Genomic DNA, 25,494 nt, shown 5'->3' with positions numbered 1-25,494 from the left:
AAAATAGGTTAGTTGCAATCCAAGTGTGGATTGTGTAAGTCGAGCAGCGGCTCTGGGTGAGCAGCAGCTCTAGTAGTTGAGCAGTGGCTCAGAGTCGCGTGTCAGCGGACACGGCGACTGAAGGTACGCGTGCGAAACAAGCCCTGGTCAGCTTACATTGGACTTGAGTAAACAAATTTTAAACTTGACCATTTTGCCTGATGTGCTGAGTTCAATTCCTCTGTAAGGTATTTTTTTGCCCTTCCTCTTCCTGATAGCTAATCCAGTCAGCTCTCCCTCTTCTTAAAATATTCATGCAAGGCATTGGTTATCTTTATTTACATTTTGTTGAATGATGGGTAGAGAGGAGTACCTGCTCAAGCACAATCAGCCATTCTAGAAAGACATTTGTGAAAATTATCATCTGTCTTTCCTTTCTTTCATGAATATATTGACATTTAACATCCTCCTCCACTCCATAAATTGATTGTTAATTTTCCTTTCATGTGCAAGAGTGTCTGGTGCATTTAAGGTACATTTTATTTGAAACTTCCATACCTGCTTTTGCATGTGGTAAAAGAAATTCCATGCAACTACCGAGATACAAAATTTTAGCCCATATTATGTAGCCATGGATATATTAGCTATTGAAGGATGGACATCTAATTGCAGCTACAGATGCTGCTTTACTATTTGCCTTTCTGCTCTTTTGATGCTAATTCTGCATCTTGTCATTGCAGAAACACAGCAATGACTCAAGAGCTTCTGAAACTTGTATACATTGACATTAATTTTTTTCCAATGGATTCCTCTCACAATCACATTGTCAGTCTTTTCTTTCTTACAATTATGCCTATTTTTGTAGAATAAATTTCAGACTGCTCATGGGTGCTATAGAAGTTGTTTATTATAAGATTTTGAAGCTTAGAGAAGGAACCATCTTTGAAATAGTCAGGTTTTGATTTTTTGGCAACCAAGTGGCATTACAGATTTCAAAAGGGTGACTGATATCATTTTCTCAATTTGAGCACCTTTTGATGGGGATTCATAACAATTTTTTTGTTTATTATGACTGTCATTGTAATGTTCTATTTTTTGGTTCAGTTTTTCACTTTAAGTGAAGACATTTGGATGTGGCAATGAGGAGAATGAATTTTTGAGTAGAGATGTAAGCCATGTGAACAAATAGCCAAATCCGTCAGCAATAGCCGGATTTGTACTAAATTCTAAAGTGGAAGGAGGCTGTGTGAACAATTACCACTTTCAGAATTAGTAGCCCAAATCGGGCTATTGGAGGTTCCAGACACCACACAATAGCCTGGGAGGAAGAGAGTTATTAACGTTTGAGTGCAGGTATGACGCATACCCATGCCTATAAAATTCCATGGCTGTTCAACGGGCCTTGCGAAGTCAGGCATGCGGGCGCCTCTCCAGTCAGGGAGAGGTCGTTGGCACACATTGACGTCATGGCGCAAAGAGGATGTGAACAACGTGACAGTGAGCGCTGATCACAACAACTTGAAGTTGAACTTGGTTGTAATGAATCGCAAGTCAAAACCATGGCGTTGAACGTTGAGTACTCTTGACATCAGATTCACAACCACCGCCGTCCGCCGAACAGATCCTGCACATCCTCCACATCCACCTATTCATTCCCCCAGACCAGCTCATTCACAAAGGATTCTACCTCTATCGTCATCTCCAAACCCTCATGAAACACAGTAAAACCAAACACACACCCCTACGCCGTAAAACAACATCACAGTCATCCTTTTCTGCTCTTCTTCCTCACCGCACCACCAGGTCCATACTACCAGCACCACTACGTCCCATCTATGCCTTCGCCGAGTGGTCAGGTGTCCCTAACGAAATATAAGCTCCCTAGAGAGATCAGGTGTAGGTATAGTAGGAGCTTGACGTCCGAGGAACCCAGGTCTTTGCCGGTTCCGCCTTCAAGGTCTCCGTCGTGACTACTGCGCAGCAGCTCTCATCAAATGTGGTGAAGGGGGGCGATTTGGAGAGGTATGTGTTCTTCTTGTTCTTGGTTTTGTTTCTACCTAGTGCTGATTGGAATCAAAGGTCCGAACTACCAACAACCCACCACATCCACCCCCTCTCCACCTCCCGCTCCCTGTCTCAAAACATCCGACGAGGCGGGGTTCGAGTCGGGCCATAGCTTCCCCGTTCATTCTCTACAAGATGACGATTCCTCTTCCAACTCTTTTAGCGTTGATGTGGGGAGGAGGAGCAAGAACACCAGCTTCGATTCTACTTCCAATCGAAATGGGGGGGTGAATGTTCACCGAATAAAAGCCAACCGAACTCAACGTCTTATTTCTGACTAAAGGCCAACGACATTCCGCGTCTTATTCGGATTTGACCAACAAGACTCAGCGCACTCTTTTTCGCAGGAGATGACAGTCCATAATTTACTCTCATTTTCGGTCCCACGCTCCATTTGTACCTATGGGGTCTCCGTTCGTTTCTACGGGGGTCTTTGTTCCCTTCAACAGGCACTGGTTCGCCATTCGTTCTTATGCATTCTGAGTCTCCATTCGCGTCCACATGTATGGGCCCTCCGTTCGCCCAAGCTCCAATGGACATAGCAGGACTGTATGAGCTTGGATACCGCCATGCGCCTCTACCTTCATCTTCCATCCTAACGGAATCTTCATGTTCCGTGCCGCCATTCGGTGCAATTTCAATCCGTTAGGCGTCAGTCGTCCAGGCCAACAACACACATGTCCTTTTACTCTCCTGCCACATAACGGACAACACCTTCTCGTAGACCCCCCTATTCCCAGTGCTGGTGTGAGTGGGGAAAGAAAGAGGGAGGGCATTGCGACGACGGTGACCGATTCTAGGTCTGTTAAACATCATCATTCTAGGCCAGCCCAGGGTTGGAGTTGGGGTTCAGGGGTTGGCTAGATTTTATGATGTTCCAAGGGATACGTCTGGTGATGATGTTATGAGAAATACATCTGGTGCTGCTCTTTACACACAGGCAGAAACAGAAAGAAGCTATGACACCGCTCCATCACAATTATCCAGGGACGGAGACAGAGACAGAGGGGGCCGAACCATACCATCGACGAGAAGGGGAAGGAGAAAGCCATCGACGAGAAAGACAATGACGGGAAGAGGAAGAAAGATGCACGAGACAGAGGGAGACAAGAGGTGACTTATGGACCGCATTCGACCTTGACCCACCTCGACATCATGGACCTGTCAAACAGGAACAAGTCCAAGAACCTGGTCACGGCAATACCTCCCTCACTCCCATCGACTCAAACCTCACCTCTCTCGCCTCAAATGACTCAAGCTCAGACTTGACCGCCCTCCGGATAGCACTCACAACCCGCGAAGAAGCCCTAGACCAACGTGAGCTTGGGCTGGCGGCTAGACAGGAGAGGATTGAGGGGGGTGAAGGAGAGGGTTAGGGAGGTGCAGAGGGGTATTGTATATCGTGAGGAGGCAGCTGGGCAACGTGAGGAGGCTGTTGGGCGGAGGGAGAACAAGGTGGAGGAGAGGGAGGACGCGGTTGAAAGGAGGGAGCGGGAGGTATGAGGGAGAGAAGAGAAATCTATCAACAGTGTTTCCCACGGGAGACAAGACAATCTGGCTTCTGATTGGCTGAGCCAATTTGGGCATTTTTTCTCCCACCACCTGCGTTGACATGGACAACTCAATAAGAAAAAAAGTACTCTTCCAATCATGCATTAAATGTCCTCAAGCCTGCAACCTTTGACGAAACTGCTGGCCCTTGGCCCTTGCTTCCTGTTCTGTCGCCATACCATATCTTTCTGGAATGTTCGGACTGCTAGGACCCTTGCAGCACACTTCAAGATCACAAGGGAGGTGCTCCAGTCGCGAACTTCCAACACGTACGGTGATTACCAGTGCCCACAAACAATATGTAAGTATTTTTCCCTTTCATTGACCCCCAGGAAGTCATATGCCACTCAATAGGACTGATGAAAACCTCAATACACCACAACAATATCAAACTCGGAACCACCAAGCTCTTCGTCAACAAAACGCGAACGTGGATGCAAGCCCTCACCGCCGTCGAACTCCAGCACCGAGACCTGAAACACCGACACCCCAACCTGGAGCTGCCGAGTGAGCAAGGATGAATACATGGTGAAACTTGGAATAATGACTTGCAAGACAGTCCCAGAAGGTGACATCCCTGCAATACGCAAGATGAAAACCTTGCGCCGGATCCACCTGACGCTGAAGGGTCAGCAAGAAGGGTTGCTCTGGGGCATAGGGTGTGTAATATCAAGTCATTTCGTGAAAATAAGCATCACCTTCCCCCTTTTTTTTAAGATCCCTCTCACTCCTCTTCCGAATCACATACTATTACCCTGTGCTCCTTCTACGCAAATGGCCATTGGCGCTAATCATCAAATTATCTCACCCCGGCGGCAGCAGGTGCAACCAACTCAAAGAGATCCGTCGCTCTGCAAAACCGGCACCAACAAGCCCATCTTCAACGCAACCAAGCATCGCAGACCAACCAATGTATTTATCATTTTGTCCTCCAAGACTCATGCACTCAATGGATCCATTTTTTTCTTTTTTGTTGAATAGCTACTCCCAATGCCTGCTCTTTGGCTCAGGAATGACAGCACGAGCGTGAAGTGCAACAGCAACAAAGTGTTAGCAGAGTTTAGAGTCAGCAGAGTAAGTACATTGTAAGTACATGACTATTATCAAGAAAGGACAGTATCGGCTATTTGACATATTTCCACTCGAGGTATGGCATGACCACCTTTGGTCCCCAAGTGTGGGAACTAAGTCTGCCTACAGTAATGTACATGTAAATACTCAGAAAATAGGAAGAGGGTGGGTGGGCAACTATCAGGATAGAGTGAGCTATTGTAATGACAACCCTAGAGAAGAAAAAAAAATTGCACCTAGCTGAGGGAGTGAACTCAACCAATCATGAGCATTATCAAGAAAGGTCCTGTGCAAACGCACGGGTATCGGCTAGTCATATTATAATATGACAACAGTGTTTTCACTGTCTTTTGATTGGCTGAGACACGCCACACAAGATATTTTCCACAGTCGACGGTCATGTGTTCCGCATGTAATCTTATCAGTTTGCATTCAATTGCTAGGTATCTAGGGCGCCTCAGTCAGCTGGCCCTAAACAATGAGCACTATATATACCACTGCAGCCACCACTGACATGTACCCTTTTCTTTTTTCACTCCATACTTCCTCCTCCTCCTCCTCACATATGTGTATTATAAGTAGATTTTGTAGTGTATGTACTTATTCAGATTGAAATGATTGAAACAATGACTTCCGTGCATTGTCCACAACTGACCTTGAGTATATATCATAGTTAAACCCTCCATTCAACCTCCATTGATGAACTTATGGCCGTCATGAAAAACAGGATGGTTGTCTTCACCAAAAGCATTTTACAGGCGTAAAACTGATGGCCATCATAATACAGGCAGTGTGCAGCCCTAATTTTTCCCATTTCACTTTTGAACAAAATTTCCTGACCACGTAAAATCCAGTTTTCTCCCTGTCTGAACATGTGTGGTTTACGGCCTAGAACTAGATACCTTGTGGCAAGGAGTTGTACTGCAGATCCTGAATCAAATGTTGGGGGATGTTCAATAGTATGTCAGTGCTGATGAGATGATATGTGAGGCATGGAGCTGATCCTGGGGACAATGAACACATCCCAGTCGAATTTTTGTGGTCAATCAATTCTTCCAGCCTTCCTCCTGGTGAACTCAATCTCAAGGCTGGATGTCCAGTTATTCTCCTTCACAACCTCTCCCTGTCACAAGGTCTCTGCAATGGTACTCACATGATTGTCACAAGAATGCACAATAGAGTCCTTGAAGTTTGTCTTATCAGAGGAGAACATGATGGAGAGACCACTTTAATTCCATGAATTTTCTTGATGTCTGCTGCAGACGTGACCTTCAAATTTAAGCAACATCAGTTTCCTGTCCGACTTGCTTTTGCACTGTCTATCAACAAGGCACAGGAACAGTCTGTACAATATGTTGGACTTGATGTCTGAATTCCTGTGTTTGTGCATGGTCAACTTTATGTCGCACTTTCACGGGCTATGTCAAGCCACAATATTAAGGTTCTTCCTCATGATGTCACTGAACCTATTACATCTAATATGGTATACCAAGAGGTCCTCTTAAACTAGAGTACATTTGATGATAGTGTGTAAACAAGAATACAAGATTTAAAGAAGTTTGTTGCGCCTCAGGCATCAGAATGCGCACCCGAATCATCGTTTCCCATGATGAGCAACATCTTTCACCACAGGAGATTGCAGGCCTTATTGGATGTTGCGTCTGGTAAGCAGTCTCTTACTTCCCGATTTGAGGGTCACAGTACAACATACACAAACACGATTTTTGTGCAAACTGTAGTGATTCAGAATGACACCACAGGTCAACAGCTTTTGTAGCTGGAAGGCATAAATGAAGCAAAGTGTACATGCCTCAGACTGAAATAAAAATTGTGAATTTGCATATATTACAGCTAACTGCATAATCGTAGACCACATCTGAAATTTCACTTTGCGCCTTTGTCTGTGCGTAAACATCTGTTTTAGGCCATGGCTGTGTAAACCATGATGCCCATTTGCACATGCTGCCCATTGCTCCACATTCTAGCACTGTTTCAGTAGTTGCTCCAAATGCTCCAATCCTGCCCCACACGTCATAAGGGTGGAGCAGTTGGAACTTGCCAACTTGGAAGGGTGTTCTACCTAATATGGTTGTTTGTACAAATAAAGGTGCACAAAGTAAAATTTAGATATGGTCTACAATTATGCAGTTAGCTGTAACACTTTCCTGGGATTGGACACAGAGCCTGCAGGATCAGAAAGTGCAGGAAATTTTACCTCAGCCAGAGATCGAACACAAGGGTTCAGGAATCAGGCACACCACATGTTATACACAGAAAGCAGCCCATTAGACCATTACACCACATGTCTTTAGAGAACAGTGAGGCACATTTCACTACATAAGATCAGAACACACTTGGGCAGAGTAATATCAAGAAAGAGCCACCTGTGCGAATGCATGGGTATCGGCTAGCATAGAATGGCAGAAAGATTTTAACCTTTTGATGGCTGAGTAAGGCTGACACAGCGATGACTAAGGCTGGCCAATGATGACTAAGGCTGACAAATTCTTATATAATCACTCTGAACCTCACATCTTTATATTGAGCTTGACCCCACCTACCCTCTTCAACTCCAGAAAAATATCTTTTCATAGCTCATCCATGTTTATAGACCCTCTATGAATTGCTTGAGATTTTTTAGGCATGTAGAGTTGTAAATTCTAATTTCTGCACAAACTTTTTTGCATTGCCTGCTCTTTGTGGTTGAACCTCAGTTCTGCTCCAAGTAAAAAATATCTATCATTGTGGTAGTGACCCACCACAACTTCTATCATGTTTGAGTTTCTTTTTTTCTCCCCTCTTGCATGTACAATATTTGATTTCTGTGCATAGCAAGCCTCCAGAGACTTGGGAATGCTTCTTGAAACATCCCATCTACAAATGAGGGTTATCATCATATCTCAGGATGTTGGATGGGTCTGCTGTTTTATGCCAGAATTTTGCCCCTGCACCCCAGCTCTTCATTGAGAAAGTGCAATGCCAAAATATGGATGTGGGATCTTCATGTGCACCTCTCAAAGCTATCTATTGTATTCCATCTAACAATATATCAGAAATGTGAATGTAGTTGAATATGTGACTGGAATTTCGAAGATTTCTTTTTTGTAACTTAGGAGGTTGCTTATAATTGAATATTCTGAATAGGCCTCCAGTTATACATTAATATGGATGATAAAAATATATAATTGGAGAGTTGTGAATCCTCCAGGTAAATGGGGGCTGAGGGAGCTGATTTGGGAGAGGACAGAGGAATTTCAATAAATATAAGTAAAGATTTAGTCAATTTAGTCCATAGAGATGAGAAACCCAGAAAGAGATCATCTAATTTTCAAAATCACTACAAGTCTCTACTTTCTAATTTCAGGGAAGCTGAGGAGGTAGGGAGGGTCATGTTAAAATATATTTATTGTACATATTGGTATTTTTCAGTTTAAGAATATGAGAAACATTGGAGCAGGGTAGGGTAGTAAGGTGTGTAAAGTCAGAAGCAAGAGTACCATTCATAAAAGACATGTAAAAAATATTCAAGGCTCTTTTTATGATCTGAATTTGCAAGATAATATTTGAAAAGACTTGGATTAGAGGGCCTGCCCCCAGAATAGGAGCAGCCAAGTTGTTGGTCATGTGGAAGCAGGGGTTGGGGCCTAACAGGCTGTGGACTTGGCACATAAGAGATTAGAATAATTCAAATAATAATCCTTAAAAAGTTTCTCACTGTGATGAAAAATTTATTGTATATGGAGATGGAGCATTCATTTACACCAACATATAAAGATTAGAATGTATATGGGGATTGGGATTGAAGATGAGTACTGAAACTGGGATTCAAGATGTGTACCGGGGGGTCCAGGGGGCTTGCCCCCAGCAAGCTGTGACCCATGCTGAAGGCATGGGTCTAAAGCTCGTTCATGGAATTGGAGAAAGCGATTGATGAGCGAGGACGGGTGCTCGATCAGAGAAAATATGAGCTTGAAGAACGCTCTAAACGGATTCAAGAGCTCAAGGAAATACATGATGCTCGACTTGGTACTCTCAACGCATCCACTTCGTCGAATTCATGGCCCATCACTCTTCTTTGGTCCATCGTCTTTCATGTGCTGGGCGACAAGACGTCTTCGTTGCTCTTTCCCTCTTTCCCTCCCTCCTCCTCTAACCCAAGCTCTTCTTCCTCCTCCAACCCAAATTATTCTGCTACCACCCCCCCTCCAAGAAGACCCCGACGCGACTGGGAAGCCCGACACGATCTGTACCTCTCAACAGGTGGATGGGGGAGTTACCTCGTACTTGTGGGCATTGGCGTGTGTGCTGTTGTGTTGAAGGTGCTTGTGAGGAGTTGACTGGGGTTGGGATTTGGAATTAGTTGAAGAGGAAAAGCAGGAGGTAGTGTCGACTAAATTTGAAGGTGGGAGACGCTTTTCAATCTTATGACTTTTATGACCTATATGACTTTTTCACGATCTCTTTTTGACTGACGCTGATGAGGAATTGAATAAATGATTGCTCGCACATGCAGGGGTTTTGTGTTTTTTTGTTCGTGTATAACTCTTACTTATACCTTATACCTTACATATTGCTTGGATCTTCGAGCAGCACTAGATGTTTGAAAGCTTCAACCGTCCGCATCCCAGTCGCCATGGTAGGTTGTGATGTCTGGTTCATTTTCATGGATCAGATCCTCGTTTCTTGTGACACATATATACAACAAATCTACAGTACTGGTACGTCGAATCCTGACATATCCCATTCCGAAAGCATACATTCTCTCCGATGTTCACCAATCAATCAAAAGCAAGTTGAACTAGCAAACAGTGGATATCATATCAAATACTCCGACAGAGGGAGGAGACCACTCACTGTCTTGGACAACTGCCAAAGAAAATTAACAACCACCTAGTGACCCAAAGGCACACAGCCTTTTTCACCCTTGGAATTAATCACCATGTATACTTTATAAGGGCCTGTTCCGACAAACCATCAACAAACTGGTGATGAAGCAGAAAAGGAAAGAAATACAGCTGGCACCATCAGGGGTGTAAATTTTGGAGAGAATAACTCCATCCGTGTGAACAATCTCATCTTTGATGATTGATAGCCAGGCGGAATCACCGCTATGGTAGTCTGCAGTGGGATACTATAGGATGAAAGTTAGATTATCTCAGGAACTGTTACCCACCCCAATTATTACATAACTGAGCGTGTTTCGTGAATTTTGAATCTGGTCCATCTGAAAGAGCAGGGTTAGTTGCCACAGTGTCTAGTGGATATTCACTGAGAAATTTACCTGGTGTAAATTTAGCCTTTTGGTCAGCTTCTGTATTGGCGGTTGCATTGACAAGGGCTACAGGATCGGCTTCATCACTACCAGGATAAGTGTCACCTTGGAATGATATGACATCGGTGTCGCTCATGGCAGCATCATCATCCGTGTCTTGGAAGAGTTCCATATTCTTGTAGTGTGCATGACCCAGCATGACAAGGCCTTCAACTTTTGTGATGCGTGCTTTCAAAGACCCAGTGGTGTGAGGGGGAGCGACGGAGAGGGTGTTGATGTGTCCCAACGAAAGGTCACTTTCATCAAAGGATGTCTTTGCCTTTTCTTCTCCTTTGCTGTCCAATAGGTAAACATGATAGTATACTGCAAAGTTGATGAGTGCAGTATTTAGGTAGGAGACGTCGGCAAGACTTGCCATAGTGCCAGTGGACATCGGTATCATCCTGTTCCGTCAAATTCTTCGACTGCAAGACCTCCTTGGTCCGCTTCTCCGACTCGACAATCAACGCGATTGGATCATGTTCAGACAGCCCCAGCCCAGAAGGAGCCTTCAAAGGGAGGTGGGCAGAGTCATTTTTGGGTGCTGGGCTTGAGAGCGGTATGAAAAGAAGGGCCTTGTCGGACTCCGAAAGGCCCTCGAATTTGCAGAGGGACTGCTTGATAGACACCACGGTATGAGGAGGGGCAAACAATTTCGATGGAATACGGCCAATGAAAGTGTTATTATGGGCATGATTCGATTCAAATGCACCGAGTTTGGTGTATAGACAGTAATATACTGCACACATAAATTAGGCCATCCAAGCCAGCAGTAGAGCTTTCGAGATAGGGCGCACCATAGCTTGGACCCATCTTTTTCATTGACTTTCCTCCTTTCGCTGCTGAATCTGCACTCCCTTTGCCGTCCAAAGAGGCTGTGGAACTCGGCAGAGGAGACATAGCTGCTTCAACCAGCACCTATTGAAAACGTCAGCAAGATGGGCGATGGAAGGAAAGGGTCTTCAGTTATCGGACATGCTTTATCGATCATCATCCACGAGGCATTGGCGCTTATTCTGTCACCTTGCTGCCAGAGCAGGTCAGATGTTCTAAATTTGAATGAGTAGCTCTGCCTTTACTCCATCCAGCGCATGAACTGGCCTTTCAAGCTCCTAACTTCCAGGGTGGAAAAGTCTGGAAAAAGGGAAAAGTATCGGAGCCCAAGTTCATGGGAATCACGATTAGAGTACATGTGAGAGAGGCGGCAATTTGACGATACAGTTTTGACGGTGCGCTGGGAGGAAGAGAGTTGTTAAGGTCCAAGGATTGGTCACTGGAAGTGGTGGGTTGACAGCACAAGTGTGTTTGAGTGTGGGTATGACGCGTACCCATGCCCATGAAATTCCATGGCTGTTCAAGGACCCCTGAAAGTACCCTCAGATGCCTGATCCAGATCTGGATAGAAATTGGCGAAATTTTTGGAAATGCCTTAGGTCTGTCTGGATAGAAATTTCACTATTTTGGTGAAATGCCAGAGGCAGTTTTCCGGATAGGAATTGGTGAGGCTGAGCAACCCTGAGCCGATGTCTGGATAGAAATATACGCTATAGAAATTTAAGCTCGAAAAAGGCAGTGCACGCTCACTGCTGCCGCCAACTTATTTATTGGTATATACTTTAATATTTTTCTTTCCCATTCTTTCCCCTTGTTCTCCATTCTTTCGGACAATCCTTCTGTGATATATATATTTTCTCGCATCAAATTGGCTCTCAGTTCTGCATGAACTTGTTGCCTCGATCATCTCCCGCCATCTGCCTTCTTGTGCACCCTCATACTCCGAAAATCACGCAAAATGGCCTCAAAATATCTACAGATGATTGGAAGCTGTTCAAAGAAATCAAGGACAACAGCAAGACGGTAAGTTTACAGACCTTGAAAGCTTTCAAGCAAAGGCAACTGTGGAAGATGAAGAATAGCTTGTTTATCTTCAAATTTCTGCATGTATAATGCATATACTATGTTCACTTATGTATATTTTACTTTTTCCTGATGTACGGGCCTCCAGAGAATGCCTAGGAGGGGCCGGGAGGGGCCAACAAGCCAAAATTCACTCTTTTCGCGCCAATTTTTGAAAAATAGCAATTTTTATAGGCCTGATCCATGTCTGGATAGAAATTGACCTTATTGAAGGCCAGATCCAATATCCGGATAGAAATTTGGCAAAACCGTCCAGATAAAAATCGGGCAGTTTGGGGCATTTTGGGATCAGGCATCTGAGGGTATGGCAACAGGGACCAGCCAGCTTCAATATCACGGCTAAGACCGATATTTGTACACTGCCGATTGATATGCCGAAGCTAATTATAACTACTTTACGATATAATATTTTTATCGTCCACCATATTTCATACCGTCACAATTTCCTTGCAATTTCCTATTGGTTATCGCCAAAGGGAAAGCGCCAATTCATGTTGGTTCCTGTACAATGTACACCTCGTATCTTTAAATTCGTTGAAACAGGAAACTTTCCTACTAACATCAAACGTACTATCTACTTACAGATACTTACCTCAAGGAGCGGTGGTTCAGGCCACTACAGTCCTACACTACATACATTCCATGTATTTCCTCCAACATTTGATAGACAGATGGCGGCAAACATGCAACAATCTGGATTGGCGATGCCTGAGTTGGTGGTGGCAAGAAGAACTGTTGAACATGCGTCATCAGTGAGGGAGGACGAGTGGATGGGCGACGTAACACGCAACTCCTCCAATGCACAGTTTCCCATTGATATAGAGGCAGTGGTTGAGCTGATGTGGGAATGCTTCGGATTGACGAGATTGGGTTGGCGGTGGGACGGTGAATTATTGGACACATCAAATTTCAACAGTAGTACCATGACATAGAAATATGCTTCACACCTCCACAACGAGCGAGACGATGAATAGCAGGCTTCGTGATACCTATGAAACCGGTGAGCACTCAGCAAATGAGAGGGTGGCAATGACCATTCATGGAAATATACCCTAGGTGTTATCGCGAAGAATCTTACAGTGGCGTTAAGCTCCGCCTCTCTGAAACCCTGGAATATCAGAATACATGAGTCCTTGCTGCTTCGTCCAAGAAGAAGGACGCGATGGAGCCAGAGAAGATGTCAGCTGCAAATGCCACCAGACGAGCAAATGTTGACTCTTCATCCGAGATCCACCTGAGAGTCCACTGCACCTTCCGCTTGATGCAAGTTGGATGCAAGGAATTGTCTCGTCTCATAGTTTAGCCTCCTCGCCATCACGAATGGTGTCAGGTGACTCAGGCAATCGCTCATCATCAGTAAGTTTCACAAAGAGCTTCTTGAAAACCGTCTTTGTTGGTGAGTTGAGAAAGAAGGTCCAGCTGCATCACGCAGCTGGACCTGCGGCGACCTGAAGAGTGTTCATCAGAGGTATATGAGGTGATGCGATGTGATGCGAACCTTCTTGCTGTCCGGGAGACAGAACGGCAGTGAGAGATGAGATCTGAGACCTGATGTTACTAGGAGAAGAAGGGGAGTGGTGAAGAAGGGAAGCAGGTTTCGGTAGGAGATGGTAGCTCAATCGCAAAGTTTCCTATTTCAACGAAGATACGAGATGTACATCGTAGGGGAAACAATCCAAATCGGCGCTTTCACTTTGGCGATAACCGATAGGAAATTGCAAGGAAATTGTGACAGAACGAAATATTTAATGGACGATATCAATATTATATTGTAGAAGTTTTAATTAGATTCGGCATATCAATCGGCAGTGTACAAATATCGGTATTAGCCGTGATATTGAAGCTGGCTGATCCCTGTTGCCATATGAGGGTACTTTCAGGGGTCCTGCTGTTCAACGGGCCTTGCGAACCTTGCTATCTAGTCAGGCACACCGGTGCCTCTCCAGTCAGGGAGAGGTCGTTGGCAGGTACACGTTGACGTCATGGCGCAAAGAGGATGTGAACAACGTGACAGTGAGCGCTGATCACAACAACTTGAAGTTGTAACGAATCGCACAGATTCACAACCACCGCCGTCCACCGAGTCGATCCCGCATATCCTCCACATGTAGCTTTTCATTCCCCCGCACCAGCTCACCCAGACCCTATTTCCATCGTCATCTCCAAATCCTTCTCAAACGCAGTAAAACCAAACGCACGCCCCTACGCCGTAAAAGAACATCAGTCATCCTTTTCTGCTCTTCTTCCTCACCGGTCCATACTACCACGCTCACACAGCACATCGCCAGAGCACGTCTCCAGTTGACCAAGTAGCTCCGCCCTTCCTCCATTCAGCGCATGTACTGGCCTCTCAAGCTCTCAACTTGGAAAAGTACCAGACCGCAAGTTCATGAGGAGCCACGATCATATGGGAGAGAGGTGAAAATAAAGGTTAGCGATACAGTTCTGATGGCGCGCTGAGGTGTTCATGTTGAACGCAGTGCGCTCGTATTCTACCTGACCAACACCTACAGCAACTAAGATCGTTACACGGGCCCCAATAGTCCCCGTCGTCGTAAGTACTTACTATCTGACAATACGTTTGCTCACAACGCCACAGTTCAGTGCAATCGATTGCCCAACCATATCCAAACCATATTCGAGTTGTGGTTCGCCTCTAATTCACTTTATATCTGACTTCGACATCACGTCCTTTGAGTCTACCTCAATAAACAAGCCGCCGTCTCCCAAATCATACCGCCTAAAGACGTCCACGGCAAAGAGGTCTTCGCCACGTCATGACGGCGAAGTTTCTCAATACTTACGTACCAGCCAACCATATACGCCATGGCATTGTTCAAATTTCTTCTTATCCATTCGAAATTCTCTTTGATCTTATAGGACCATCTGTGCGTATCTTATGTCATACTCGCACTTCGCCTCTCATGATAGTTTAGCCATTGGATGAGACTCTGCTCAACGATGAAAAGCTCGCCATTGCAACACTACCAAGTACTCCCATAATTCTGCATGTCGCGGGATGGGACAGCCTATACTACGATTTCGGCGTTCCACGACCAGGCCTTCTTGTTTTGCGAGGATGGTGTTCCTTCACACTGACTCTATCCGTTTTTCAAAAGTCGACTGTCTACTGGCGGAAGTTCAAGCAGATTCAGAAGACCAAAAGGTGATGCTTTCTGCCATTGCAGCCGTTGGCCGGCACAACATGCTTCTCAGCTGGAGGGGTTGTTTCTTCTCAATGACGGCGTAAGCTCACGAAACCTCTTCGTTCTTCTCCTTATAATCCTTACCATCGTCGTCTAGAACATTTCCCGCTTTGTTCGCATAGCTCCTTCCACCAGCTATCCAGATCGAAGATGATGGCGCCCTTCATGTTCAACCTCCCGACGATTCTTGTGAACTTGCGCGAGTTTGTGAAGACCTATTGAAGGTCAATCAACTTGCGTACTCGAATCTTTTCTACCTTCACTAACAATTCAACAGGGCATCGGGACCGTCGTTTCTCCAACCGAAGGTCGATCGGCTACTGATATCGAGGACATCAAGAACATCACTTCAAATGTGCCCTACCATTTCCGGTTGACATTGAATGAACAGGGTCCTCCGCCTTTCTTGCCGAACTTTTCAATGTCTTTCCGGCAGGGCGTTGTCTCCAGTTACTACGACGACGAAGTTGATGAGAAAACAGCCATCGTGCATCTCCGCGACCTCCGAAGAAACGATGCTAAGCTCTTTTCAACGTATGTACCCTCTTCGCTTCTAGTTCTCCAGGTACCGATAGACTTGACACAGAATTACGCCTTAAACATGTCTTCGACGTTGCCGTTAGATGCTCTCCGTGTTGCTGTTCGGTCCCACGTCAGGTTTGAGCAAGTTCACCTATTGGGGTGAGTTACTGATTAGTCTGATCCTACTACCACTGGCAAACACGTACTAACGTAACGTCTAAAGACAGCGACCGTTGGGTAGGCCGCTTGCATTGCTCAAGCGTGGAGTTCCTCCTATTAACATCATGGGGAATGGGACATTGGACGCTCAGCCGCATAGTACGCTTGCAAGAACACGGAAACACTTGATCATCGGGCTCAGGCTGGTCGCTGTCACGAGTCAACGTGTGGCTTACGTAAGAATCGCGTCCTCCCTTTGACGATCTCTTCTTTGTCTAGTTTTCCCTTATATACAGCTATGATTTCAAAGTACGTCCTTTCTATCTCTCCCCACTGTTCCACCACCCATTTCATATCCACAGAACGATTGCCTTTCCGCCATGTCATCGGCGGTAGCTTGCCTCACTTTCATCCTTCGTTCACCATCATCTTCATCATCAACGCTCTCTTCTGTGCGTTCATCTATGTGACGGGTCGGTATATCTATGTCAGATTATACCCTGAATCCCGCTGGACTGCCAACGAGGACGAAGGCGTAACGACAAGTCACAAAGCTGATCGTGGACACCATACGCTCCAAAATCAAAGACAACACCCCAGCGATACCCAGAATGTTGACAAGGTCTTTATTGAGATCTCGGACGACTCGGACTCGGACTTGGATGTTCCTTTGGTTAGTCCTTTCACATTCTGCCTTACAAGGGTATTCAACATGTGACAACGCAGGGGAGCGGAGGGACATTGCATAAAACCCAAAACGCATCTGCTCAACATGAGATTTCCGTTGGGCTTAAGACTCCCAGATCCTCACACGGATTGTAGTGCTCAGGCTCTAAGACCTTGGCATCCTGGATTTCAACGAGTAATTGCACCTTTGGTTCTCGGTTTACGACCTTGTATGGGATCACCGGCTCGTAGCTCCCAACCTTTGATGAAGCTTCGGGAAGGCAGCTTTGGGGTTGGAAACCCCCGCCTTTTGATCACGGCTCCCAGCCTTTATTTGCCCCTCTAAACCGCGGTCTTCTCCCTACGACACCGGCTCGCCGCCCAGGTATAGTCACCCCCCTTTCACCACCCTTCACGACTGACGTTGAATGTGCTTCCAAGCTTATCGCCGTCGCCCAACTGAAAGTTTGGACGACGAGCTTGATCATCACGATGGAGATGACGATCACGACTACATCGATGACAGCGAGACCGACAGCTAGGATTATATCTGGGAACCGCGTTCTTCAGTTAGAGCTTTCACATTGTCTTTTCGATCTCGCTTGTTCTGACAACGGCTACAGAAGAAACGGAACTACTCAAAAAGACCCTACTCACTTGCCTTCCCGGTCCCTCTGCCCCTGAGCCAAAGTCACCTATCGTTTGTTGTAACGCACCGTCAACATTGGAGAACCCCAATCCCCCGGTTACATCTGGTCAGATGCCTTCCTTCTAGGTCTGGTGCTCTTGCTGATATATTCTCATTCAGACTCTCATGTCCACCCAACTCCGAGTTCTCAACGCCAGTCACCTGTCCCAGCAACTCTCGACAAAGCACAAGGATATAAAGCATACTCGGTTCTTACTATCACTACGCACTATTCCAAGATCCGGAACAAAGACGTCCATATCCGATATTTCACTTCCCCCAGTGCCTCTCACATATGCTCACCACCTTCGAAAACCCCGTGTTGGACCTTTGAGCCTGAGGATTTGTATCTCCATTGGCAAGGACCATTTAATGTCAAAGTGTGGGTCTGGGAACGCAATGGCAGACGCGAGACAGCCTGAGGTGGTGCCTGGCGTCCGATCCAAGCGGTTTTCGCACCCTCGCCTCCCAGAACATCAGTTCCAAATGCTGAAGAGCGCTGGACCGACGTGGATTATGAAGTCGACAGGTATCGGCGTGGTGTGAGTTTCTCTTGGTTACTATCACGTTTTGCGAAATATTGACGAAGTTTAGAGCGCAGTGAGTGTGTAAATCGGTCGGCTTGAACCTTTCGAACATTCTTTTCGTTTTCGTTCTTTTCTCGGTGACCTCTCGGATGTGTTTGATTCTATGCTACACCATTGGCTGCCTTCGAATCATCTTGTATATTACGGTATAACATACATGCAGTCCTTCTCCTGCTTCAGCGTACCAAGTATTATTCACGTAGGTATCATTGTGCAAGTCAAGTGCTAACGTTAGCCCCGACTCCATTCAACTTGAAGCTTGAAGACTCGCCACTACTCAGAGCCTGAGACTGTTGACTGTAGCGACATCGCAAGTCGAGACTCGAGCCTTGGGAGTGACACACTATATCGTCGCCATCCACGCCATCCACCTTTTCATTCACTCATCCCCAAACCTAACCCTCATCAAACGCCGCAAAACCAAACGCACACCCCTACGCCATAAAAACGACATCCATAGGCATCTTTTCCTGCTCCTCCTCTTCACCGTACCACCAAATCCATGGTACCACAATCACACAATACCACTATGTCCCATCTACGCCATCTCCAAGTGTTCAGCTGTCCCCGACGAAGTTCAAGCTTCCTAGCATAGGTATAGTAGGAGCTTGGAACCTAGGTCTTCGCCAGTGCCGCCTTCGAGGTCCTTCACACACGTTTGGGAATGGGGTAAAGATGAAGAGGACGATACGCCATGCATACGTCGAAGCGCTGATACTTAACCTTCCTTCGTCTACCATACCCACCCTCGAGTTACCAAAAGATCTAAAGAAGACCCGAAAATATGATCACCAATGCACCTATCCGCCTACTTCTCCTCCACAGTCTGCGGAGCTGGGGCTGGGGAGTTTCCGGACCCCAATTGACGCGTGATGTCACTGCGTTCGTCAAGGAGAAACAGATAACGGAGAAGACATTTTTTTGAACGAGGGTGATTTTAACAGATACGTGTTCTTCTTTTCCTTGGTTTTTCGCTTTCCCTTTTGTTGTTTTTATTTCTGCCTAGTGCTAATCATGGTTTGAATCGAAGGTTTGAACTACTCAAATTCAATCATCCCATCCTCCTCTCCGCCTCCTGCTCCCTCTGTCAAAATCTCCTTCGACGCCAGATATGGGGGCTCGAGTCGGACCATTACCTTCCCTTTTCATTGTCTACAAGACAACGATTTCTGTTAGCGTTGACGTGGGGGCAGGAGGAGCGGGAACATCAGCTTCGATTCTACCCGAAATAGCAATGGAGGTATAATGGCATTTTGAATGGTGTTCAAGCTCAGAGGACGACAACGACGCCAACGATCAGGAGAGGAGGAAGGAGGTCGAGTTGAACGAATCAGAGTCAACGAAACGAAATCCGACCAAAGACCAACGACATTCCGTGTCCTAATCGCATATATGCAAAAACTCTTTCGTCGCGTGGGGGCTGTCCATTGTTTATTCTCGTTCTCCGCTCCTAGCCCTGGTACCGTCCTAGTGCCCATGCGAGGAATGAGTGGGGCGCTCGGACGAAAGGAGAAGAGACGATCAAATTGCCCCACCAGCTTGTCTCCTGCCTTACCCGCCCCTACTTACGCCTCCACATGCCGGCTCTGGCTCGCACTCTCCATTGGTACTACCTACTGTACGGGGTCTCCATCCATTTCTATGTGTCACAGTTTCCTGCAACAGGCACGGGTTCGCCATCCGTTTCTACGCATTCTGGGTCGCCATTCGCTCCCACACTCCTCAAGCTTACTACAATCCCAAATAGATTTCAGAGTTTCAGGCACGCGTCCTCCGCTCGCTCAAGCTCCAATTGATGCAGGATAACTCTACGAGCTTGGATACTGCCATGCGCCTCTACCTTTATCTTCCCTCCCAACAGGATCTTCAGGTTCCGTCCCCCCATTCCAATCCCGCTGGGCGTAGGCGGTCCAGGCCAACAACACGCGCGTCCCCTTCCTCTCCCGCCACATCACGGGCAACTTCCCGTGGACCACCCTCTTTCCAGTGCGGGTGTGGGTGGGGAAAGGAAGAGGGTGGGCGTAGCGACAACCGTGGCCGATTCTGGGTTTGTTATACATCATCCTAGACCACGGCCTGGTGTTGGAGTCGAGGGGTTGATTGGGTTATCTGATGTTCCGAGGGATACGTTCGGTGATGATGTTCCGATAAATACGTCTGGTGATGACGTTCCTCCGGTGGTCCTGACACGCAAACTGAGCCAGAAACAGAAACAGAAGGAGGCTACGAACCGCTCCATCCCAATTATCCGAAAGGGACGAACCGAGCATGGCGGACCTGCTCTCTTCTCCCACCACTCTCCTGCTGCACACCCGATAACGGGAGCGGAGAGTTGGAGTTGGGTGAGACTGTTAAGCGCGCTGGGGCTACAGCCGTTGGTGGTGGAGGGAGTACGAGTGGGAGTGTTAGGACCGGTAGGGGGAGGAAGGTTTGTGGTGTTGGTGAGGGAGGTAAATCCATCGAGAGAAAAGACGAAGGGACAGGGAAGGTAAATGATGAAGAAAGAGTAGAAGGGCAGGGGAATGCTCAAGAAAGCATGAAAGACGACGAAGAGATACCAAATGAGAGGGTAAAGGAACACATAGTTGATGGGGGAAAGCCAGAATTTTGGAGCGGATTCGATCTTGGCCCATCTCTTCAGCTCTGGATCTGAGCCGGCACACAACAGAACAAGATGTCGCAAACTCGACAGAACACGACCTCCTTGCAACGCTCACAACCCGCCAAGAAGCCCTAGACCAACGTGAGCTTGGATTGGCGGCCAGACAGGAGAGGATTGAATGGATGGAGGAGAGGGTTGGGGAGGTGCAGAGGGGTGTTGGGTATCGTCAGGATGCGGTTGGGCGACGTGAGGAGGCGGGAAATGCGTGATGCTCAATTTGGTGCTCTCAATTGTCGAATTTATGGCCCGTTACTCTTCTTCGGTCTGTCGTCTTTTGTGTATCAGGCGACAAGATGCCTTCCTTCCTCTTTTCCTCCTTCAACCAAAGTTCCTCTTACTCCTCCGCCTCCAACTCAAGTTCTTACACCGCCCCCACCCCTCAAAGAAGACCCCGACGCGACTAGGGAGCCCGACGCGATCTGTATCTATCAACAGGTGGACGGGGGAGTTACCTCGTGCTCGTGGGTATTGGCGTGTGTGCTGTTGTGTTGAAGGTGCTTGTGAGGAGGTTGACTGGGGTTGGGATGTGGAGTTGGATGAAGAGGAGGAGCAGGAGGTAGTTGACCTTGCTTGACCTTGGTGGGAGCTGCTTTGCTCAGGTTCATGACTTTTATGACCTTGACGACTTTTTGACGATCTCTTTTTGACTGACGCTGACGAGGAATTGAATAAATGAACCAAGCGTCTGCGAGCGTTGTGGGTTTACTTCGTGTAAATATCTCTGATATAGTTACTTATACCTTATGTATGGATTCACTTGAATCTCTGAGCAGGACCTGGAAAGTCTCAAGGGTCGGCGGTTGCAAGTTGCAATGTCTGCTTCGTTTTTCGTGATCAGTTCCTCGTTTCTTGTGTTACATGTTAACAGATCTATGGTACCGGTACATTGACCCCTTCTGAGCTTAAGTCCTTACATATTTCATTCCGAAAGCATACATTCTCTCCGAAGCTCGCCAATCAGATCAATTCAATAACAGCTAGCAAAACGGTGGATATCAAATACTCCGACAGAGGGAGGAGACCACTCACCCTGTTCCACAACTGCCGAAGAAAATCAATGACCACACTAGTAGCCCAAAGGCAAATTGGAGACTCACAGCCTTTTTCACCCTTGGAATTGATGACCATGTATCCTGGAAATAACTCTGTCACGACAAATCGTCAACAAACTGGTGATGAAGTAGAAAGGGAAAGAAATACGGCTGTCACCGTAGGGGAAGTAATTTTTGGAGACGATAACTCCATCCGTGTAAACGATCTCATCTTTGGTTGTTGATAGCCAGGCGGAATCATGGTAGTCTGCGGTAGGATACTAGACAATGATAATTGGATTATCTCAGGAACTGTTACTCACTCCAAGTATTAGTCAACCGAGCGCGTTTCGTGAATTTTGAATCTGGTCCATCTGAAAAAGCACGGTTTGTTGCCGCAGTGTCTAGTGGATATTCACTGAGAACTTTACCTGATGTAGGCTTAGCCTTTTGATCAGCTGCTGTATTGGCGGTTGCATTGACAAGGGCTACGGGATCACCTTCATCACTGCCCGGATAAGCGTCATCTTGGAAGGATATAACATCAGTGTCGCTCATGGCAGCGTCACTATTCGTGTCTTGGAAGAGTTCCATCTCCTTGTAGAGTGCATGACCCGGCGTGACGAGGCCTTCAACGCTTGCGATGCACGCTTTCAAAGACCCAGCGGTATGAGGGGGAGCGATGAAGACGGCGTTGATGCGCCCTAACGACATGTCACTTTCGTCAAAAGACATCTTTGCCTCTTTATCTCCTCTTCCCCCTGATAAGTAGACGCGATAGTATACTGTAAAGCTGATGAGTGCACTATATGAGTAAGAGACGTTGGCAAAACTTGCCGTAATGGATATCGGTATCATCAGAGCGTTCCGGCAGTTTCTCTGATTGCGAGACCTCCTTGGTCCTCTTCTCCGACTTGACAACCAACGCGATCGGATCTAGTTCGGACAGGCCTGGCCCAGAAGGAGCGTTCAAAGAGAGGCGGGCAGAGTCTTCTTTGGGTGCTGGGCTTGAGAGCGGTGTGAAGAGAAGTGCGTTCTCGGGCTCCGAAAGGTGCTCAAGTCCGCACAGGGACAGCTTGATAGACGCCACTGTATGAGGAGGGGCAAAAGACTTTGTTGGAATGCGGCCAATGAAACGGTCGTTATCGTAGAGGGGGCGATTTGATTCGAATGCACCGAGTTTTGTGTATAGACGATAATATACTGCGTGAGTAGATTAGGCCAGCAATAGAGTTTTCTGGATAGCGGCGCACCATAGCTAGTAGGACCTGTCCTTTTCGTTGACCTTCCTCCTTTCACTGCTGATTCTGTACCCCCTTTGCCGTCTAAGGAGGGAGTGGATCTGGACGTATGATCACGACCAGGCAGAGTAGACATCGTCGTTTCCAACCAAGACCTGGCCGCCATATTAGCAAGATGCGATTGAAGGAAGCAGTTATCGGACATGCCTTCATCAATCATCATCCACGAGGCATTGGCGCTCATGCTGTCACCTCGCTGCCAGAGCAAGTCGGATGTTCTGAATTTGAACGAGTAGCTGCGCCTTTACTCCATCCAGCACATGAACTGGCCTTTCAAGCTCCTAACTTCCAGGGTGGAAAAGTATCGAAGCGCAAGTTCATGAGAATACACGATTAGAGTATATGGGAGAGAGGCGGCAATAGAGGTTGACGATACAGTTTTGACGGTGCGCTGAGAGGAAGAGAGTTATTAAGGTCCAAGGAGGGGTCACTGGAAGTGGAGGGTTGACAGCACAAGCGCGTTTGAGTGCGGGTATGACGCGTACCCACATCAGGAAAATGTTTTTTTGCTGTAGTTTGGTCGTATTTATGTAGTCTCTGTGGGTCTTATAGGCTCATATAGGTACGCGCAAACCTCTGTAGGCTATGATAGGTAGTAAATCCTACTGTACATTCTAAGTACCTGCTAGTAGGAATAAATTAAAAGGAGCACTGATGTAAGTGGGTGTTCTAACAATTATGACTGACCAAGCTCGTCTTGTGTAAGCATCGCACGACGTCATTCCCTACTTGAAACGAGGACATCATATTCATAGAGCATTGACGGCAAGTATAGCCCATTCTGAATCAGTATATTACAGTACTACTTGAAGCCCTGGTGTTCATAAAAAGTACCTAAGTTAATATACTTGTTCAAAGTAAAGGACTTCCAGTTATCGAGTATTTCAACGTTGGTCCAAGGAGCAGGGTGCCAGTTGGTTCCAAATTTCGGAGTCAGATGACAGGTGGAGACAATGTCGGTGAGCGGGACGATTTCAGCAAAAGGTTGCCCATGCTGGTAGGAACGGGTGACAGAGTGAAGGAGGGAATCGGGGTCAGGCGCACGGAGTGGATTGAACCATTCAACGTACGCGTGATACTTGGGAAGTTCACGCCCCCGAAGGTGGTCAGGCAGTGCGAAGATCACGCGTACCTGGGCCACTCGAAGTCCTGAATGATAATATCAAATCAATGAGTATGAGCAGGGAGCTGGTGTGACACACCTTTGAGGCAGGTACCTCTTGTAACCTGATTCCCTAGTTCACTCCCACTTCTAATCAGAACCGTGTCGAAGTTGGCTGGGGAGTCCTTTTTACGGCCTGGAATCAACGGTGTTGCACGGGCACGCTGAGTTGCCTTGAAGCGTCCAACAGCCGCGAGATTGGGCAAGTGAATGGATAGGCGCTTATATACGTTAAATTTGTCGGTAGCGTTTGGAAGTAGCGGCTGGGCAGGTGCGGGGTAGGCACGACGGATGACCTTTGTGAGTGCAGAAATGAAGTTGACGGCGAAGAAGCGAGTGGTGAGTGTATCAATGTTTGTGAGAGGAAACCCGGGTTGAACGGGTAGGTGATGAGTGAAGGGCAGACCAGCTGTGGTAGCGGCTGGGGAGGTGGCTGCCAAAGGTTCGTTGATCACGTCGCTGTCAGTGTTAGCATCACTGTCACTGTCAACGTCGGACTCAGCATCACGCCTCAGTGACCAATCGAGGTATGCCCTAAACCTCGCAACTGCTTCCTGGCGCCCAAGCCACTTCACCATCTGTTCCTCATAATCCCGCCCATTACTTGCTCTGTATGCTTCCTTTGCAAAATCGATATGAAGACGCTCTGGCGACTCCGTGTTGTAACCGTCAGCGGCACCACGAGACTTGATCGCTTCACAGTAATGCAACATTTGATGGAGTTTCGGAATATTGAAGTGCTCGCGGACGCCCTCGCGAATGAAGATGTCCTTATTCTCATGGAAGATCTTCAGTGCGTCTTGAAGTGCATCGAGTGTTGTTGAGGTATGTACGTGCAGTTGTGAATAGTAGATGAAATCGATAGCTGCGCGCGCAGTCCGCAAAACGGCAGGCTGTACTGCACCGACAAGCAAACCGACGAAGACACGTTGCATGTCCTTGTGCTCTCGCCCTGTCCACTGGGATACATGGGAGATCCCGTTTTTGAAGTGTCGAAGGCCTGGGTAACCAGGCATACTGCGAAAACGTGCGTCTATCTCGTGTTTGCCTGCTAGCTCAACACACCAGCTGACTAGATGGTCCTTAATAGTGTTTGAAAGTCCGGTTAGGTTAGGTTATTGGGTGCCCAGGGGCTCTAACCGAGACCGAGACCGGTTAGGGTTCGTTCCCAGACCCAAAATAACCTAACTGGACCGAAGATAACCGATGAAAACCGGTTAGTTGCAGTTACTAACCGGTTAGGACCGAAAAAATAGAAAATCGATTAAAACGGCGTATATTTCTCATATTCCTTGCAGTAAACATTATTGCCATGCGTCGTAGCTTTAAAACAAGCCCAAGAACGCTAAATTCGGTGAAGAATTGACAATTTTATAATAATGTTCTTGAAAGCCTATTATTTTAGCCAATAATTTAGAGATTTGACCATAACTCTGTCAGATTTTTAGCGTTTCTCATGCTTTTAGATGCGTTTTGAAGGGGTAAAATAGGGTCGGTTGTAACCGGTCATAACCGGTTTTTTAACGGTTAGTTAACCGCAAAATAACCGGTTATTTCATTTCCAGAATTGACTAACCACTAACCGCGGTCCGGTTTTTTTGCGGTTAGGTCCGGTCT

The 25,494-nt window shown here is 46.8% G+C and overlaps 8 protein-coding genes across 8 annotated transcripts; 4 read left to right on the top strand and 4 right to left on the bottom strand.

Moving 5' to 3' along the window:
- Window positions 1-1,690: 1,690 nt before the first annotated feature.
- LACBIDRAFT_299130 (uncharacterized protein) lies at window positions 1,691-1,855 on the top strand (the record flags this gene model as incomplete). The annotated part of the gene is made up of 1 exon (XM_001882220.1): window positions 1,691-1,855. One exon carries the CDS (start codon window positions 1,691-1,693, stop codon window positions 1,853-1,855), a length of 165 nt encoding a protein of 54 aa, XP_001882255.1.
- A 797-nt stretch (window positions 1,856-2,652) lies between these two features.
- Window positions 2,653-4,624, top strand: LACBIDRAFT_328222 (uncharacterized protein; the record flags this gene model as incomplete). Its single annotated transcript, XM_001882219.1, has 8 exons — window positions 2,653-2,790; window positions 3,031-3,156; window positions 3,216-3,360; window positions 3,383-3,540; window positions 3,815-3,895; window positions 3,927-4,101; window positions 4,154-4,253; window positions 4,576-4,624. 8 exons carry the CDS (start codon window positions 2,653-2,655, stop codon window positions 4,622-4,624), a joined length of 972 nt encoding a protein of 323 aa, XP_001882254.1.
- Window positions 4,625-6,476: 1,852 nt separating this feature from the next.
- Window positions 6,477-6,635, bottom strand: LACBIDRAFT_299126 (uncharacterized protein; the record flags this gene model as incomplete). The annotated part of the gene is made up of 1 exon (XM_001882099.1): window positions 6,477-6,635. One exon carries the CDS (start codon window positions 6,633-6,635, stop codon window positions 6,477-6,479), a length of 159 nt encoding a protein of 52 aa, XP_001882134.1.
- A 1,938-nt stretch (window positions 6,636-8,573) lies between these two features.
- On the top strand, window positions 8,574-9,002 carry LACBIDRAFT_299125 (uncharacterized protein; the record flags this gene model as incomplete). The annotated part of the gene is made up of 1 exon (XM_001882218.1): window positions 8,574-9,002. The coding sequence occupies one exon, from the start codon at window positions 8,574-8,576 to the stop codon at window positions 9,000-9,002; it is 429 nt and encodes a 142-aa protein (XP_001882253.1).
- Window positions 9,003-9,436: 434 nt separating this feature from the next.
- Window positions 9,437-10,876, bottom strand: LACBIDRAFT_328221 (uncharacterized protein; the record flags this gene model as incomplete). The annotated part of the gene is made up of 7 exons (XM_001882098.1): window positions 9,437-9,463; window positions 9,520-9,531; window positions 9,638-9,783; window positions 9,839-9,919; window positions 9,947-10,300; window positions 10,338-10,715; window positions 10,774-10,876. 7 exons carry the CDS (start codon window positions 10,874-10,876, stop codon window positions 9,437-9,439), a joined length of 1,101 nt encoding a protein of 366 aa, XP_001882133.1.
- Window positions 10,877-14,670: 3,794 nt separating this feature from the next.
- LACBIDRAFT_328220 (uncharacterized protein) lies at window positions 14,671-17,984 on the top strand (the record flags this gene model as incomplete). The annotated part of the gene is given in 15 exon segments (XM_001882217.1): window positions 14,671-14,781; window positions 14,830-15,059; window positions 15,082-15,139; window positions 15,222-15,323; window positions 15,377-15,780; window positions 15,863-16,016; window positions 16,060-16,089; window positions 16,143-16,232; window positions 16,307-16,453; window positions 16,699-16,831; window positions 17,070-17,146; window positions 17,255-17,676; window positions 17,731-17,734; window positions 17,885-17,920; window positions 17,940-17,984. The coding sequence occupies 15 exon segments, from the start codon at window positions 14,671-14,673 to the stop codon at window positions 17,982-17,984; spliced, it is 2,043 nt and encodes a 680-aa protein (XP_001882252.1).
- A 1,796-nt stretch (window positions 17,985-19,780) lies between these two features.
- On the bottom strand, window positions 19,781-21,956 carry LACBIDRAFT_294575 (uncharacterized protein; the record flags this gene model as incomplete). Its single annotated transcript, XM_001882097.1, has 8 exons — window positions 21,846-21,956; window positions 21,738-21,788; window positions 21,584-21,682; window positions 21,481-21,528; window positions 21,413-21,424; window positions 20,836-21,104; window positions 20,439-20,454; window positions 19,781-20,370 (listed from the first exon to the last, which is right to left on the bottom strand). Exons 4-8 carry the CDS (start codon window positions 21,509-21,511, stop codon window positions 19,781-19,783), a joined length of 918 nt encoding a protein of 305 aa, XP_001882132.1. The 5' UTR covers window positions 21,512-21,528; window positions 21,584-21,682; window positions 21,738-21,788; window positions 21,846-21,956.
- Window positions 21,957-23,517: 1,561 nt separating this feature from the next.
- On the bottom strand, window positions 23,518-24,893 carry LACBIDRAFT_328218 (uncharacterized protein; the record flags this gene model as incomplete). Its single annotated transcript, XM_001882096.1, has 2 exons — window positions 23,518-23,864; window positions 23,918-24,893. The coding sequence occupies 2 exons, from the start codon at window positions 24,891-24,893 to the stop codon at window positions 23,518-23,520; spliced, it is 1,323 nt and encodes a 440-aa protein (XP_001882131.1).
- Between the last annotated feature and the right edge of the window lie 601 nt (window positions 24,894-25,494).

Source organism: Laccaria bicolor, genomic scaffold (assembly GCF_000143565.1).
Source record: "Laccaria bicolor S238N-H82 LACBIscaffold_15 genomic scaffold, whole genome shotgun sequence".
Classification (NCBI taxonomy): Eukaryota; Fungi; Basidiomycota; class Agaricomycetes; order Agaricales; family Hydnangiaceae; genus Laccaria; species Laccaria bicolor.
This window is presented reverse-complemented; position numbering and strand designations above follow the sequence as displayed.